Raw genomic sequence first — 17,734 nt, 5'->3', positions numbered from 1 at the left:
TCTCACTTTATCTCGTTTACAATTAGTGCAAAATGCTGCAGGCAGATTACTGACACGAACAAAGATATCATCATATTACACCTGTTTTAGCATATAAAGCATTAAATGGTTTGGCACCTATTTATTTAACTGAGCTCCTGAGACCTTATGAAGCAGGGAGATATCGGAGGTCAACTTTTAACAAGCTGCTGAATGTTCCGAGAACTAGATATAAAACAAAAAGAGATAGAGCATTTGCAGTGAGAGCTCCAAAATTATGGAATAGTTTGCCAATTGATATTAGAACATCTGAATGTGTGTCTGTTTTTAAATGTCGTCTGAAAACTTATTTGTATAGACGTGCTTTTAGTATTCAATGATGTCCTTGTGTAGTTTGGGTTTGATACCTTGTATTATATTTTGTTTCATCATGTATCGTGTATAGCTCTTCATTATGTTTTTAAATTATTATTTTTTTTATTGTTATTATTGTGAAAAGCACTTGTATCGCATTGTAGCGTTAAAAGTGCTATATAAATAAATTTTTACTCACTATTTACTTACATTGTGAGCGTGCAGACGGTGTGTTGCACGTGCAACTGCACATGTGCGAGTGATTTGAGTGCACTGTAAAGCTGCTTTTGAAACAATCTGTATTGCATAAAGCACTATACAAATAAAGGTAACTTGACTTGTCTTAATGTATGTTGCAACTGTTACAAAATAAACCATGTTAAAATATTCAAGCTGTTTATGCTGAGAAAAAATAGATGTGAATGAGATAAACTAATAAATAATTGGATTTCATACAGTCCTGTGCAAAAGTCTTAGGCCACCATTAGATGTTGTTTTAGCAATGGTATAATGACCATATATAATTATTTCTTAGTCTCTTTATTAGAATATAACCAGAAAATACATGAAATTTGTATGCAGTATAAAAATAACTGAAAAAATGGCTTCTACAGGCTAAAGTCACCTTCATTTATATAGCGCTTTTTTGTGGCAAGTATATAGTGACCTCCACACTTGGAACTTGGCTCTCTTAAACCTAAATAAAATGAAAAGGAATGCCAAGAAAACTTTCATAACTCTTCTTTGAGAAGCTGGAAGAAGTCCAGGAGGTCACACTAAATACTGAGTTTTGGTTAAATACGTTTGTTTTTTGTTTTTTTTACATTTTGTGTACACATTTCCTGTATTTTCTGTTTGTATCTTAAAGAAACCAGAAAAAAAATATGGATGGTCATTAAAACATTGCTAAAACAACAAACCTGGTGGTGGCCTAAGACTTTTGCACAGTACTGTATATTGAAACATTGTCTCTTTCATGTAGGATGAATGGTTTGGGGAAAATGGATGGCAGGAAGAGCTGTGAACCTGACAAGGAGCTGAGTACTGATGTGAATATGAGAAGACCAGAGTCATCATATAACGGTAATTTAATATCGATGTGTAAGAACAGCAATTTACATTTGAATAGCATCAACATCTTATACATTAAAATGTGAGCGTACTCTAAGATTTTTTTTCTATGATGAAATAAGTTCTTATTCCTTTAACTGTTGCAGGTGCAGGAGCAGAATCAGCTGTGGCAGCATCTGCAAATGCAGCAGCAGGAGAAGAAAGGGCAAGTCAACAATCACCATTATCTGCAAAAACATGGAAACAAACAGCATTAAAATCAACAGTAATAATAGCACTGACAGTTGCAGTAGTTGTAGATAAGACAGGGACAACAGGAGTTGATGCAGGAGCAGTTGCAGGAGCAGTAGCAGGAGCAGCAGCTATATACACTTTAAGATCATTATGGGAAGCAGAGGTGAGAGCAGTAGCAGCAGAAGTGGGAACAGCAGCATTAGCAGCAGTAGGTGGAGGTGTAGCAGGAACAGCAGCAGCAATATTGCAATCATTAGTAGGAGCACAATCACAAAGAGGATCAGCAGTAGTTGGAGCAATAGCAGGAGCTGCAATAGTAGCAATAGCAAGACCACAATTACAATAGGCAACAAATACAATACAGTGGGCAATAGACAGTGGTGGGCTATCAGGGCTATCAGGGCCTTCTCTGGTGGCCCAGTCAAAATCAAAAATATATATCTTTTTTCATAATTAAATTAATGTGTGTCTGAACATCTCTAAATTCAATTACTGACTATTTCAGTATGTTAAAATTATATTTCCAGAAAGAATGTGGTTATTTTTTGTGAGGCTGAGCTGTATTTTCATAATCTAAATGCATCAGAGCTCCGTGGACCAGCCGGGACCAGCACTAATACTATAGCTACCCTTCAGTTGAAGCTGCCATTTTCCATTGGATCATAACTTTGACTGACGTGGGTCAATAGCCAATCAAATTTTGATGTGTAGTGATAGAACGCCCCAGAGGCCCAGCGATGTGTCGACGCTACCCCTCGGTGATGTCATCAGCCGTTTGAATTGTTTGCGGGTTGTAAGTGATCTATGTGAAACACGCTATGGCCGCTGCAGATAACGGCTGTGCGAGCTTTGTGTGCATCCTGATCATGATCCTGATGTCAAGCCGGTAACCTTAGCTGACAAGCTGTGTTTTTCTGTGCTTAACACTGGCAATAGATACAGTAAAGTGGGTGATATCTCTAGTAAAGCAAAATTATAGCAGCAGTAAAATGGGGTCTTGAAGTGATAAAAGTAGCAATACCCACAGCAACAGTAATTGGAGGATCGGGATTAGCAGCAGCACCTGTATATAAACAAGTATCACAGGCAGGAGTAACAGCAGCAGAATCAACAACAGCAGGAACAGGGTCAGCAGGAACAGCAGCGCAAGGAACAGGGTCATCTGCAGCAGGAACAGGGTCAGTAGGACAAACAGCACAAGGTACAGGGTCATCTGCAGCAGGAACAACAGCAGCAGGAACAGGCTCAGCGGGAACAGGGTCAGCAGGAGCAACAGCAGCAGGAACAGAGTCAGCAGGAACAGGGTCAGCAGGAGCAACAGCGCAAGGAACAGGGTCAGCAGGAACAGGGTCATCTGCAGCGGGAACAAGGTCAGCAAAAGCAACAGCAGCAGGAGCAGGGTCAGCGGGAACAGGGTCATCCGCAGCAGGAACAGGGTCAGCAGGAACAACAGCAGCAGCAAAAGATTCAGCGGGAAAAGGGTCAGCAGGAACAACAGCAGCAGGAACAGGGTCATCCGCAGCATGAACAGGGTCAGCAGGAACAACAGCAGCGGGAACAGGGTCATCCGCAGCAGGAACAGACTCAGCAGGAATGGGGTCACCAGGAGTAACAGCAGCAGAGACAGGGTCAGCAGGAACAGGGTCATCCGCAGAAGGAACAGGGTCAGCGGGAACAGGGTCATCCACAGCTGGAAAAGGGTCAGCAGGAACAACAGCAGCAGGAACAGGGTCAGCAGGAACAACAGGAACAGGGTCATCTGCAGCAGGAAAAGGCTCAGCAGGAACAACAGTGCAAGGAACAGGGTCAGCAGGAACAGGGTCAGTGGGAACAGGGTCATCCGCAGCAGGAACAGGGTCAGCAGGAACAACAGCAGCAGGAACAGGGTCATCCGCCGCAGGAATAGGGTCAGCAGGAACAACAGCAGCGGGAACAGGGTCATCCGCAGCAGGAACAGGGTCAGCAGGAACAACAGCAGCAGGAACAGGGTCATCTGCAGCAGGAACAGACTCAGCAGGAATGGGGTCAGCAGGAGTAACAGCAGCAGAGACAGGGTCAGCAGGAAAAGGGTCATCCGTAGAAGGAACAGGGTCAGCGGGAACAGGGTCATCCACAGCTCGAAAAGGGTCAGCTGGAAAAGGGTCAGCAGGAACAACAGCAGCAGGAACAGCAGGAACAACAGCAACAGGAACAGGGTCATCTGCAGCAGGAAAAGGCTCAGCAGGAACAACAGTGCAAGGAACAGGGTCAGCAGGAACAGGGTCAGTGGGAACAGGGTCATCCGCAGCTGGAAAAGGGTCAGCTGGAACAGGGTCAGCAGGAACAACAGCAGCAGGAACAGGGTCATCTGCAGCAGGAACAGGCTCAGCAGGAACAACAGCGCAAGGAACAGGGTCATCTGCAGCAGGAACTGGCTCAGCAGGAATGGGGTCAGCAGGAGTAACAGCAGCAGAGACAGGGTCAGCGGGAACAGGGTCATCCGCAGCAGGAACAGGGTCAGCAGGAACAACAGCAGCAGGAACAGGGGCATCCGCAGCAGGAACAGGGTCAGCAGGAACAACAGCAGCAGGAACAGGGTCAGCAGGAGCAACAGCGCAAGGAACAGGGTCATCTGCAGCAGGAACAGGGTCAGCAGGAGCAACTGCAGCAACAACAGTGTCAGCGGGAACAGGGTCATCCGCAGCAGGAACAGGGTCAGCAGGAACAACAGCAGCAGGAACAGGGGCATCCGCAGCAGGAACAGGGTCAGCAGGAACAACAGCAGCAGGAACAGGGTCAGCAGGAGCAACAGCGCAAGGAACAGGGTCAGCAGGAGCAACTGCAGCAACAACAGTGTCAGCGGGAATAGGGTCATCCGCAGCAGGAACAGGGTCAGCGGGAACAGGGTCATCCGCAGCTGGAACAGGGTCAACAGGAACAACAGCAGCAGGAACAAGGTCATCTGCAGCAGGAACAGGCTCAGCAGGAACAACAGCAGCAGGAAAAGGGTCATCTGCAGCAGGAACAGGGTCAGCAGAGGCAGGGTCAGCGGGAACAGAGTCATCCGCAGCAGGAACAGGGTCAGCAGGAAGAACAGCAGCAGGAACAGGGTCATCCGCAGCAGGAATAGGGTCAGCAGGAACAACAGCAGCAGGAACAGGGTCATCCGCAGCAGGAACAGGGTCAGCAGGAACAACAGCAGCAGGAACAGACTCAGCAGGAATGGGGTCAGCAGGAGTAACAGCAGCAGAGACAGGGTCAGCAGGAACAGGGTCATCCGCAGAAGGAACAGGGTCAGCGGGAACAGGGTCATCCACAGCTGGAAAAGGGTCAGCAGGAACAACGGCAGCAGGAACAGGGTCAGCAGGAACAACAGGAACAGGGTCATCTGCAGCAGGAAAAGGCTCAGCAGGAACAACAGCGCTAGGAACAGGGTCAGAAGGAACAGGGTCAGTGGGAACAGGGTCATCCGCAGCTGGAAAAGGGTCAGCTGGAAAAGGGTCAGCAGGAACAACAGCAGCAGGAACAGGGTCATCTGCAGCAGGTACAGGCTCAGCAGGAACAACAGCGCAAGGAACAGGGTCATCCGCAGCAGGAACAGGGTCAGCAGGAACAACAGCAGCAGGAACAGGGTCAGCAGGAGCAACAGCGCAAGGAACAGGGTCATCTGCAGCAGGAACAGGGTCAGCAGGAGCAACTGCAGCAACAACAGTGTCAGCGGGAACAGGGTCAGCAGGAACAGGGTCAGCGGGAACAGGGTCATCCGCAGCTGGAACAGGGTCAACAGGAACAACAGCAGCAGGAACAAGGTCATCTGCAGCAGGAAAAGGGTCAGTGGGAACAGAGTCATCTGCAGCTGGATCATCCGCAACAGGAACAACAGCAGCAGGAACAGGGTCATCTGCAGCAGGAACAGGCTCAGCAGGAATGGGGTCAGCAGGAGTAACAGCAGCAGAAACAGGGTCAGCGGAACAGAGTCATCCGCACCAGGAACAGGGTCAGCAGGAACAATAGCAGCAGGAACAGGGTCATCCGCAACAGGAACAGGGTCAGCAGGAACAACATCGCAAGGAACAGGTCATCTGCAGAAGGAACAGGGTCAGCGGGAGCAAGAACAGAGTCAGCAGAAGCAACAGTAGCAGAAACAGGGTCATCCGCAATAGGAACAACAGGAACAGGGTCATCTGTAGCAGGAACAGGCTCAGCAGGAATGGGGTCAGCAGGAGCAATAGCAGCAGAAACAGGGTCAGCGGGAACAGGGTAAGCGGGAACAGGGTCATCCGCAGCTGGAACAGGGTCAGCAGGAACAGGGTCATCTGCAGCAGGAACAGGCTCAGCAGGAACAGAGTAATCTGCAGCAGGAATGGGGTCAGCAGGAGTAACAGCAGCAGAAACAGGGTCAGCGGGAACAGGGTCATCCACAGCAGGAACAGGATCATCTGCAGCAGGAACAGGGTCAGTAGGAGCAACAGCGCAAGGAACAGGGTCATCTGCAGCAGGAACAGGCTCAGCAGGAACAGAGTCATCTGCAGCAGGAATGGGGTAAGAAGGAGTAAGAGCAGCAGAAACAGGGTCAGCGGGAACAGGGTCATCCACAGCAGGAACAGGGTCAGTAGGAGCAACAGCCCAAGGAACAGGGTCATCCGCAGCAGGAACAGGGTCAGCAGGAACACCAGCAGCAGGAACAGGGTCATCTGCAGCAGGAACAGGGTCAGTAGGAGAGACAGCACAAGGAACAGGGTCAGCAGGAGCAACAGCAGCGGGAACAGGGTCATCCGCAGCAGGAACAGGGTCAGCAGGAAAAACAGCAGCAGGAACCGGGTCATCTGCAGCAGGAACAGGCTCAGATGGAACAGGCTCAGCAGGCACAGAGTCAGCGGGAACAGGGTCATCCGCAGCAGGAACAGGGTCAGCAGGAACATCAGCAGCAGGAACAGGGTCATCTGCAGCAGGAACAGGGTCATCTGCAGCAGGAACAGGTTCAGCAGGAGCAACAGCAGCAGGAACAGGGTCATCCACAGCAGGAACAACAGCAGCAGGAACATGGTCATCTGCAGCAGGAACAGGCTCAGCAGGAGTAACAGCAGCAGAAACAGGGTAATCCGCAGCAGGAACAGGGTCAGTAGAAACAGGGTCAGTGGGAACAGGGTCAGCAGGAACAACAGCAACAGGGTCATCTGCAGCAGGAACAGGGTCATCAGGAGCAACAGCAGCAGGAACAGGGTCATCCGCAGCAGGAACAGGGTCAGTAGAAACAGGGTCAGCGGGAACAGGGTCATCCACAGTAGGAACAGGGTCAGCAGAAACAGGGTCAGCAGGAACAGGGTAAACCGGAGCAAAAACAGGGTCAGCAGGAACAACAGCAGCAAGAACAGGATCATCTGCAGCAGGAACAGGCTCAGCAGGAACAACAGCGCAAGGAACAGGATCATCCGCAGCAGGAACAGGGTCAGCAGGAGCAACAGCGCAAGGAACAGGGTCATCTCCAGCAGGAACAGGGTCAGCAGGAGCAACAGCACAAGGAATATGGTCATCTGCAACAGGAACAGAGTCAGCAGGAGCAACAGCAGCAGGAACAGGGTCATCCGCAGCAGGAACAGGTCAGCAGGAACAACAGCAGCAGAAACAGGGTCATCTGCAGCAGGAACAGGCTCAGCAGGAACAGGGTCAGCAGGAGCAACAGCAGCAGAAACAGGGTCAACGGGAACAGGGTCATCCGCAGCAGGAACAGGGTCAGCAGGAGCAACAGCAGCAGAAATAGGGTCAGCTGGAACAGGGTCATCCGCAGCTGGAACAGGGTCAGAAGGAACAACGGCAGCAGGAACAGGGTCATCTGCAGCAGGAACAGGCTCAGCAGGAATGGGGTCAGCAGGAGCAACAGCAGCAGGAATGGGGTCATCTACAGCAGGAACAGGGTCAGTAGAAACAGGGTCAGTGGAAACAGGGTCATCCGCAGCAGGAACAGGCTCAGCAGGAATGGAGTCAGCAGGAGCAACAGCAGCAGAAACAGGGTCAGCGGGAACAACAGCAGCAGGAACAGGGTCATCTGCAGCAGGAACAGGGTCAGCAGGAGCAACAGCAGCAGGAACAGGGTCAGCGGGAACAGGGTCATCCACAGCAGGAACAGGGTCAGCAGGGACGACAGCAGCAAGAACAGGCTCAGCAGGAACAACAGCACAAGGAACAGGATAATCTGCAGCAGGAACAGGGTCAGCAGGAGCAACAGGGCAAGGAACAGGGTCATCTGCAGCAGGAACAGAGTCAGCAGGAGCAACAGCAGCTGGAACAGTGTCAGCTGGAACAGGGTCATCCGCAGCAGGAACAGGGTCAGCAGGAACAGGCTCAGCAGGAATGGGGTCAGCAGGAGCAACAGCAGCAGAAATAGGGTCAGCGGGAACAGGGTCATCCGCAGCAGAAACAGGGTCAGCAGGAACAATAGCAGCAGGAAAAGGGTCATCTGCAGCGTGAACAGGGTCAGCGGGAACAGGGTCACCCCCAGCTGGAACAGGCTCAGCAGGAACAACAGGAGCAGGAACAGGGTCATCTGCAGCAGGAACAGGGTCAGCGGGAACAGGGTCATCCGCAGCAGGAACAGGGTCAGCATGAACAGGGTCATACGCAGCAGGAACAGGTTTAGCAGGAGCAACAGCAGCAAGAACAGGCTCAGCAGGGACAACAGCGCAAGGAACAGGATCATCTGCAGCAGGAACAGGGTCTGCAGGAGCAACAGCGCAAGGAGCAGGGTCATCTGCAGCAGGAACAGGGTCAGCAGGAGCAACAGCGCAAGGAACAGGGTCATCTGCAGCAGGAACAGAGTCAGCTGGAGCAACAGCAGCAGGAACAGGGTCATCCGCAGCAGGAACAGGGTCAGCAGGAACAACAGCAGCAGGAACAGGGTCATCTGCAGCAGGAACAGGCTCAGCAGGAGCAACAGCGCAAGGAGCAGGGTCATCTGCAGCAGGAACAGGGTCAGGAGGAACAACAGTGCACGGAACAGGATAATCTGCAGCAGGAACAGGGTCAGCAAGAGCAACATTGCAAGGAACAGGGTCATCTGCAGCAGGAACAGAGTCAGCAGGAGCAACAGCAGCAGGAACAGGGTCATCCACAGCTGGAACAGGGTCAGTGGGAACAGGGTCATCCGCAGCAGGAACAGGGTCAGCAGGAACAACAGCAGCAGGAACAGGGTCATCTGCAGCAGGAACAGGCTCAGCAGGAGCAACAGCAGCAGAAACAGGGTCAGCGGGAACAGGGTCATCCGCAGCAGGAACAACAGCAGCAGGAACAGGGTCATCTGCAGCAGGATCAGGCTCAGCAGGAATGGGGTCAGCAGGAGTAACAGCAGCAGGAACAGGGTCATCGCAGCAGGAACAATAGCAACAGGAACAGGGTCAGCTGCAGTAGGATCAATAGCAGCAGGACTAACAGGAGCAGGAGTAGGAGTAGCAGCAGTAGCAGTAGCAGGAGTAGCAGCAGTAGCAGGAACAGCTGCAGCATCAGGATTAATCGGAGGATTACTGGGAGGACATGTGACAGGATCAGGAATTAATGGATCACAACAGCAAGGACAATCCCAGACACCAGCAGCAGTGATGGTAATTCAGAATTATTGCCAGAATAACTGTGCTCACCGTTATGAACTGCGCTGGAGAACTTCTGGGGTTTCAGTGGCAGCTTACATTCTAAGTCTGGTCTTTTAATATGATTCATATTAGGGGTGTCGCAATATACCGGTTTTGACGATAACCGTGATATTCAAAGCACAAAATATCGACATCGTGTTAATTTAGGGTGTGGCAATATACCGGTATTGGCGATAACCACAATATTTAAAATGAACAGGACTGGTATGATAACATGACGTGTAAATACTCCGGTGTCCCGAGTCTGACTGTAGCCGTGTTTTTTCCTCCCTCTCTATTACACACTGTTGCAGCCATAAAAATAGTTCAGCTTTGTTTGTAATGTCAAATTTGTTATATTTCGTTTCGTTTCTTTATTAAGTTAATTTAGAAAAAAAATTTGAGGCAATTTTCGTTAGTTAAATTAAAGTTTTAGTTTTTTTCCTAATGACCAAGCGGCCAGCGCCCGACAGTGAGTTAACCGCATGTTTGATCAATTTATCCTCTCAAATCAACACTTACTTGTCTTGCCTATAATAAAATCCATATATATAAAACACTTCAAGCATATCACAATGTAAGTTTGTTTACTATCACCACCACAGTAAAAACGCATTTTTGACAAGCTGAGGCAGGTTCGCTCGCACGCAACGGCGCCTGCAAACGAAACGGGCTACACAATCTAAACTATAAAAATAAAAACATGCATTGTCTTATACCTCTCCGCAAAATGAATATAAATCCAATCTTCAATTCCCACTCTATAGGCTATGCAAATTCAGTTCACGACAACAAAAGCAACAAATACGAGTTGTAGGCTATTTTATTTATCGGCTCATTTCAAGATCAAAGGCCGTAATAGGAAAACAAGCGACCTAAGCACTGGTAAGAGCATTTAGTCTCATTCGTTTTAATGGAGATTATTGTGTTTTTGAGCATCTGATTCTGAGCCTTGGGCTACTTTCAGTTTCATTGGCGGCCGTTTGCATCTTTTCTTGCATCTTCGTAGTGCCCCCTCAGCACTCGGTGCGTGCAGCGCATGGTGGGAGCGGTGGATCATCTCAGTGATCGGATTTAAATCCGCCTCAAAAGAATTTCGGAAGACATTTACTCCTGATCTCTTCACAATATGATAGATATATGATCAGAGAAAACGAATGAAGTGAGCAGGTGTAAAAAGGCCATAACTCTTGCAGCTGCGCTGAAGGAACGCGACGGTCAGAGTCACCAGTCAGAGCCAGTCGACGATCGCGGTCTCATAGTTTATTTTAATTAATAAATAATGCATATTCTTGTATTTGTATTTGCAATCTAGTCATGGCCAATAACATTTATGTTAATATTTATTCATCATCATACTGTTGAACTTGACAGTATTTTCTCTCTTGTTATTTCATAGGGAGCTTCAAAGACAATTTATCAGTAACAGTATTACCCTGTTTATCATTATCCAATTATGTTTGTGTTACATGTAGACAGGAGGCAGACACAGATGTTAACAGGAATGGTAGTTTATTGGACCACAGTAGAGCAAACCGGTAGGTGGTAGATAGGAAGGTGATATGAGAGGGAGAGTTACTGTCTTTTGTATAGAAGGTGGAATGACGCTGGAGCCTGGAGGTTTCTGGAGACTGGAGATCGCTGGAGGACAGAGGGATGGACAGGAACACACCCACACAGCAGACAGGGAACACGGAAGGAGGGAGACACGCTGGAGACAGGTAGTATCGATAGTAGAGTCCTTGAGGTAAGCATAGGTAGCAGTATATGCGAACGAGACCGGATGTGGAGTGCTGTGTGCGTGTGCTACTTATAGTGCTGGTGATGAGTGCCATGATGAGGTGCAGGTGATAGTGATCAGTACTCTGGGGATGGAGTGCGCTGTGATTGGTGGAGGGTGGAACCTGACGTGTCTGTGACAGTACCCCCCCCTCCACGGCCCGCTCCAGATGGCCGAGAACCCCGACGCCGTGGTGGTCGTCCTCTACCCTGCGGAGCATCCTTCTCAGGATGACTGTCGTGGAATGTCTGGAGTAACATGGGATCTAAAATGTCGTTCCTTGGGACCCAGGAGCGTTCCTCGGGACCATATCCTTCCCAATCCACAAGATATTCCAGCTGACCACCACGACGTCGGGAGTTCAAGATCTCAGTGACCTTGTAGGCCGTACCGTCCTCCAGGATGAGTGGAAGGGGGGGTTCGGCGGGAACCACGTCAGGTCCTGTGGGGGAAACAGAGGGATGGTGAGCTTTGAGTAGAGAAACATGAAAAGTAGGATGAATATGATACCCTTGTGGTAGACGGAGTTGATATGTGACCGGGTTGACCTGCTTGGTGATGGGGAACGGGCCAATGAACCTGGGACTCAGCTTTTTGCAAGGCAGACGCATTCTGATGTCTCGGGTAGATAGCCACACCAGCTGACCAGGCTGGAAGACGGGGGTGTCAGAACGCTGAAGATCCGCGACCATCCTGCGTCTGCGCAGGGCCCGTTGCAGCTGATGGTGAGCTGAGTCCCAGACCCTCTCGCTCTCTCGGAACCAGTAGTCCACAGCAGGAACGTCGGAGGGTTCCCCATCCCAGGGGAACAGTGGAGGTTGGAAACCGAGTACGCATTGGAATGGGGTGAGTCCTGTAGTCGACTGCTTCAGGGAGTTTTGGGCGTACTCGGCCCAACCTAGGAACTGGTTCCAAGAGTCCTGGTGGTCATGACAGAAGGTACGTAGGAAGCGACCAATTTCCTGAACCTTCCTTTCCGTCTGCCCGTTTGACTGTGGATGGTACCCCGACGTCAGGCTAACGGCCACACCTAGGAGTGAGAAGAACGATCTCCATACTCGGGAAATGAACTGGGGACCTCGATCGGATACTATGTCTTCAGGTACTCCGAAGTATCTAAAAACTTGATTGAAGAGTGTTTCGGCTGTTTCCATGGCAGTAGGCAGACCTGGGAGTGGGATCAGACGACATGATTTGGAGAAGCGATCTACTACCACTAGGATGGTGGTATTACCATCTGAGACCGGCAGGTCAGTGATGAAATCTACTCCTAGGTGTGACCATGGGCGTTCTGGAACGGGCAGAGGAAGGAGCTTACCAGCTGGAAGATGACGTGGAGATTTGGAAATGGCACACTCCCTACAGCCCTGCACGTACCTTCTGACCTCCTTTGCCATCCCTGGCCACCAGAAGCGTTCTTTTAGCAACGAGAGGGTTTCATTGACCCCCGGGTGACCAGTACCGAGTGACGTGTGAGCCAAGTGAATGGTGGGAGTGCGTCGTGTCCGAGTGAGGTATAGCAAGCCAGGTGGACAACCCGGCGGAGGGTTCGTGGAGGCATTGGAGGAGGGAATGGTTTTTTCGGACCAGGTAATAGGACTTACTATGAGGGAGCTTGGAATAATGGGTTCTGGTTCTTCGATCTGTTCGACAGGGGCATGAAGACGGGATAGAGCATCAGCCTTAAGATTCTTACATTTACATTTACATTTATGCATTTGGCAGACGCTTTTATCCAAAGCGACTTACATTGCATTCAAGGTACACATTTTACATTTTTGTCAGTTCTTGCTTTCCCTGGGAATCGAACCCATGACCTTGGCGTTGCTAGCGCCATGCTCTACTGTTTGAGCTACAGGAAAGCACATTCTTGGTACCAGGACGGTAGGAGATGGTGTAGTTGAAACAGGAGAAGAACATGGCCCACCGGGCTTGTCTGGGGTTTAATCTCTTGGCTGATCGAAGATATTCAAGGTTTTTATGATCTGTTAGCACCAGGAACGCATGTTTGGCTCCCTCCAACCAATGCCTCCACTCTTCTAAGGCAAGCTTGACTGCGAGAAGTTCCCTGTCACCGATGGAGTAGTTGACCTCCGCCGGGCTGAGCTTGCGGGAGAAGAAGGCGCATGGATGGAGTCTACTTGGCGTCCCCTGCTGCTGCGACAACACCGCTCCCACTCCGGTTGTGGAGGCGTCCACCTCCACGACGAAGGGCTTTTCCGGGTCTGGATGGACTAGGAGGGGAGCGGTGGTGAAGGCTTTCTTGAGGTGGCAGAAGGCGTTGGTGGCTGCCGGGGTCCAGGACAGAGACTTGGGTTTGTTGCGTAACATACTGGTGAGTGGATGAGTGATGGAGCTGTAACCTTTGATGAATCGTCGATAGAAATTGGAGAAACCTAGGAAGCGCTGGAGTTCTTTTATAGTGGTGGGTTCTGGCCAGGTGGTGATGGATTCCACCTTCCTCTCGTCCATCCGGATGCCACTGTGATCAATGTGGTATCCCAGGAAGGAAACGGAAGTTTGGTGGAAAGAACACTTTTCGGCCTTGAGGAATAGATGGAACTGACGTAGACGGTTGAGGACCTCCGCAACGTGTTGGCGATGTTCAGCCTGGCTCCGGGAGTAGATGAGGATGTCGTCGATGTAGACTAGGACGAATCGATGGAGAAACTCCCGGAGCACCTCATGGATGAAATCCTGGAATACGGAGGGGGCGTTTACTAATCCATACGGCATGACGAGGTATTCATAGTGTCCAGTAGGGGTAATAAAGGCAGTCTTACACTCGTCCCCCTCACGTATCCGGATGAGGTTGTATGCGCTGCGGAGGTCCAACTTGGTGAACACAGTGGTACCACGGAGATGTTCGAGGGCTGCTGGGACGAGAGGAAGGGGATACCAGAACTTAACTGTTATCTTGTTGAGGGAACGATAATCGATGCATGGCCGCAAGCCTCCGTCCTTCTTTGCCACGAAGAAGAAGCTGGACGCAGCAGGGGAAGTAGACGGCCTGATGTAACCTTGGACGAGGGCTTCCTGGATGTATTCCTCCATGGCCTTCTCCTCCGGGATGGATAGTGGGTATATCTTACCCCTTGGTACTGGTTCACCCGGAAGCAGGTCGATGGCACAGTCCCATGGCCGGTGTGGAGGCAGCTTGGAAGCCCGTTGCGGGCAGAAGACATCGCTGAAGGGGGCGTAACACTTGGGGACATCAACGGAGCGTTGTTCAACTGGACTTTCGATGGATGTGGTACAGAGAGTCAGATCTGGCAGAGATGAGGATGGAAGAGGAAGTTCAGTCAGACATTGTGAGAAGCAAGTGTTGCCCCACTTCAGGATTTCGCCCTTTTTCCAGGAGATGGTAGGATTGTGCTGCTCCAACCAGGGGCGCCCCAGAACCACGTCAGCGGTCGAATCCTCCAGAACCAGCATGTGAGCCTCTTCCCGATGTAGAAGCCCGACCTGAAGAGTGACTGGTCCTGCCACGGTACGGACGTGCTTGCGACTGAGGGGTCTTCCGGTTATTGAGCTGATCCTGTAGGTGGTCGGAGACGGAGTGGTCTTGAGGCGTAACTGGCGGCAGATGGCCCCGGAGAGGAAGTTGCCGGCTGACCCCGAGTCGAGGAGCGCGACCACTGAAAGGGAGACATTAGCGGCAGTAAGGGTGACGACAGTGGTGAGTGGTTTCATTTTATGATCAGCAGGAATAATGGCACTCACCATGGGTCGCGGAGGTCGTGTGGGGCATGCAGCTATGACATGCCCAGGCTCACCACAATACAAACAGAGACGTAGGGTCAGCCGACGGCGGCGTTCTTCAGGGGTTAGTCGGGAGTTCTCTAACTCCATGGGTTCGTGGGCTGGTTCTGGGGTGATGACGGGCTCGGATCGGCGGAAGGGCACGTTGATGGGATACTGGTCCTGGTGCTCTTGGATACACGCCTGCATGCGAGTGGCACAGCGAATGGAATGCTGGATGAACTTCTCAAGGCCGAGGGAGTCCTCGCATGCAGCGAGATGCAGCCGTACCCGAGGTTCCAATCCTTGCCGAAATGTAGTTATCAGCGCCTGTTCATTTCATCCGCTGACTGCTGCAAGCGTTCTGAATTGCAAAGCATAATCGTAAATAGACATGGATCCCTGTTTTAAATTATAAAGTTTCTCACCAGCTGACGAATCTGTGATTGGCTTCCAAAACACCTCCCGGAAGTGGGAAATGAACGCTGAGTATGACTGCGTTACCGCACCTTGTTGTGACCAGATGGAATCGGCCCACATTAATGCTTTGCCGCTGAGCTGAGAAATAATGAAGGCGATCTTTGAGGTGTCGCTCGGGTACAAGTGCGGCTGCATCTCCAGGACCAGTGTGCATTGCAGCAGGAAGCCGCTGCAATTCTCCGCCGATCCTGAGTAGGGTGCCGGTTTGGCCATGGGACTAGCATACGGAGGTAGTGAAGGAGGGTTGTTGACAGATGGGTTGGTGTTCGCTGGTGCAGGTGAATGAACAGTAACTGGAGTGTGTTGTGGAGGAAATGTGCGCCGAAGCGCATCTACCAATTCCTGGAAGGGATCCGGTTGGCTCATACTGGGTCTCGGTTGTGGTCCGGTCTTCTGTTACATGTAGACAGGAGGCAGACACAGATGTTAACAGGAATGGTAGTTTATTTGACCACAGTAGAGCATGGGAAGTGGAGCAGGTGAGTAAACCGGTAGGTGGTAGATAGGAAGGTGATATGAGAGGGAGAGTTACTGTCTTTTGTATAGAAGGTGGAATGACGCTGGAGCCTGGAGGTTTCTGGAGACTGGAGATCGCTGGAGACTGGAGATCGCTGGAGGACAGAGGGACGGACAGGAACACACCCACACAGCAGACAGGGAACACGGAAGGAGGGAGACACGCTGGAGACAGGTAGTATCGATAGTAGAGTCCTTGAGGTAAGCATAGGTAGCAGTATATGCGAACGAGACCGGACGTGGAGTGCTGTGTGCGTGTGCTACTTATAGTGCTGGTGATGAGTGCCATGAAGAGGTGCAGGTGATAGTGATCAGTACTCTGGGGATGGAGTGCGCTGTGATTGGTGGAGGGTGGAACCTGACGTGTCTGTGACAGTTTGTAGGGTAAAAAATAAAACTAAATAAACAAAGTAAAAATTAATTGGTAACACTTTACAATAAGGTTCTTTAATTAACATTAGTTAACATGAACTAATAATGAACTGCACTTATTAATCTTTGTTAATTTCAACATTTACTAATGCATTATTAAAATTTTGCTAAAATGCTCTGTGAACTAACATGAACAAACCATGAACAGCTCTATATTAACTTACTTTAACAAAGGAGATTAACTAATGCTCAACAGCTGTTGTTCATGGTTAGTTCGTTAACTAATGCATTAACTAATGTCAACTAATACAACCTTATTGTAAAGTGTTACCAATTCATTTGATAACTTTCTCCCCCAAGGTTCTATTGATATCGCGATATATCGATATCGTGATTTTTTTTGGCCACAATAACCGTAGTGTGAAAAATCTGATATCGTGACAGCCCTAATTCATATCATTAAAAGGTACAGTAAGTGATTTCTGAGAAATTATGCTGAAATCACCAAAACAAATGACCCTACCCAAAAGGATCACCACCCTATCTTGATAACTCCACCCCCTAAAATCATAATAATGCCATGCAACACAGGCTACGACTATGGTGTGACTATACTGTGTCTGCAGCCCTAGAAGGATGTGATATCATCAATAAGGGAAAGCAATTTGTGTTGCTTGATTGAATGATTTCACCATTCTTCTAAATAATCCTTTATTCTGTGAACAAAGACTCATGTCATGTTAAATGTCCCATGGCATGAAATGTTCATTTTATGAGTTTTTTTTTTTACATTAATACGAGTTCCCCTAGCCTGTATATGGTCCCCAAGTGGCTAGAAATTTCGATAGGTGTAAACCAAGTTCTGGCTGTGCTGCTCTGCCTTTGAGAAAATGAAAGCTCAGACAAGCCAATCTGAAATCTTCCCTGTTATGTCGTCATACGAGAAAAGGGTTACCTCCCCTTCCTCTGCTTTGCCCACCCAGAGAATTTGGAGAAAATGGATTCCGTTTATTAGTCGTGATGTCAGCACAGGCTTTACAAACAGACTTTTACCATATGGATTTGACAGCACCGCCACAAACAGTGAGTAAAAGTGTTCATTAATGCCTGATCTGTGATCAGTGATTTCTGATGTGTGGCTAATCATTCAAGTTCACACAGACTTACTTTCTAAATAGTTTAATACTGTCAGTCCTGCCGCTGGCCGTCTTGATGCCCTAAGCGTAATGCATCAGTGAATCAAGCCAGTGATTAAAACGATCAAAAAATGCCTTTTATTTCTAAATTATGACATTTTTTATGTAAAAACCATACTAACAATTTAAGTACACCTCAGGAAACATTATAAAATAATTAAAAAATCCATTCCATGGGACCTTTAATATAACATTATTACCTTGGTATGTACAAATCTCCATTTTGCGTACTGAGCTTACTTGGTTACAAGTGTGTTTTGGTGCTTAGTCTGATCAGCGTTTCTCAGGAACCACTTATTCCACCTTTAAGGGTGTTTTCATATCGCTCTAGCTCTATGTAAAATGTATCAGTTGAAGTGGGAATCAAGGGAAGAAGAGCAATTAGACAATATTTTAGGATAAAGAAGGTG

At 49.3% G+C, this 17,734-nt stretch overlaps 2 protein-coding genes across 2 annotated transcripts in view; one reads left to right on the top strand and one right to left on the bottom strand.

Moving 5' to 3' along the window:
* LOC307125338 (uncharacterized protein) overlaps nucleotides 1–17,734 on the top strand; it is a 500,360-nt gene that overhangs the window by 22,631 nt on the left and 459,995 nt on the right. The window contains exons 2-5 of the mRNA XM_079815154.1: nucleotides 1,316–1,416; nucleotides 1,551–2,015; nucleotides 2,575–2,783; nucleotides 8,372–9,212. Of these exons, the coding sequence (XP_079671280.1) occupies nucleotides 1,316–1,416; nucleotides 1,551–1,984 (535 nt within the window). The 3' untranslated portion in view covers nucleotides 1,985–2,015; nucleotides 2,575–2,783; nucleotides 8,372–9,212. The remainder of the gene's footprint in view (nucleotides 1–1,315; nucleotides 1,417–1,550; nucleotides 2,016–2,574; nucleotides 2,784–8,371; nucleotides 9,213–17,734) is intronic.
* Nucleotides 1–17,734, bottom strand: part of LOC307122960 (uncharacterized protein) — a gene marked incomplete at both ends in the record, with an annotated part of 765,959 nt that overhangs the window by 301,016 nt on the left and 447,209 nt on the right. The window lies entirely within an intron of this gene.

The sequence above is a fragment of the Gobio gobio genome (genome assembly GCF_949357685.1).
Source record: "Gobio gobio genome assembly, chromosome: 1".
Classification (NCBI taxonomy): Eukaryota; Metazoa; Chordata; class Actinopteri; order Cypriniformes; family Gobionidae; genus Gobio; species Gobio gobio.
The sequence above is the reverse complement of the archived record's forward strand: the minus strand, read 5'-3'. Positions and strand labels throughout refer to the sequence as shown.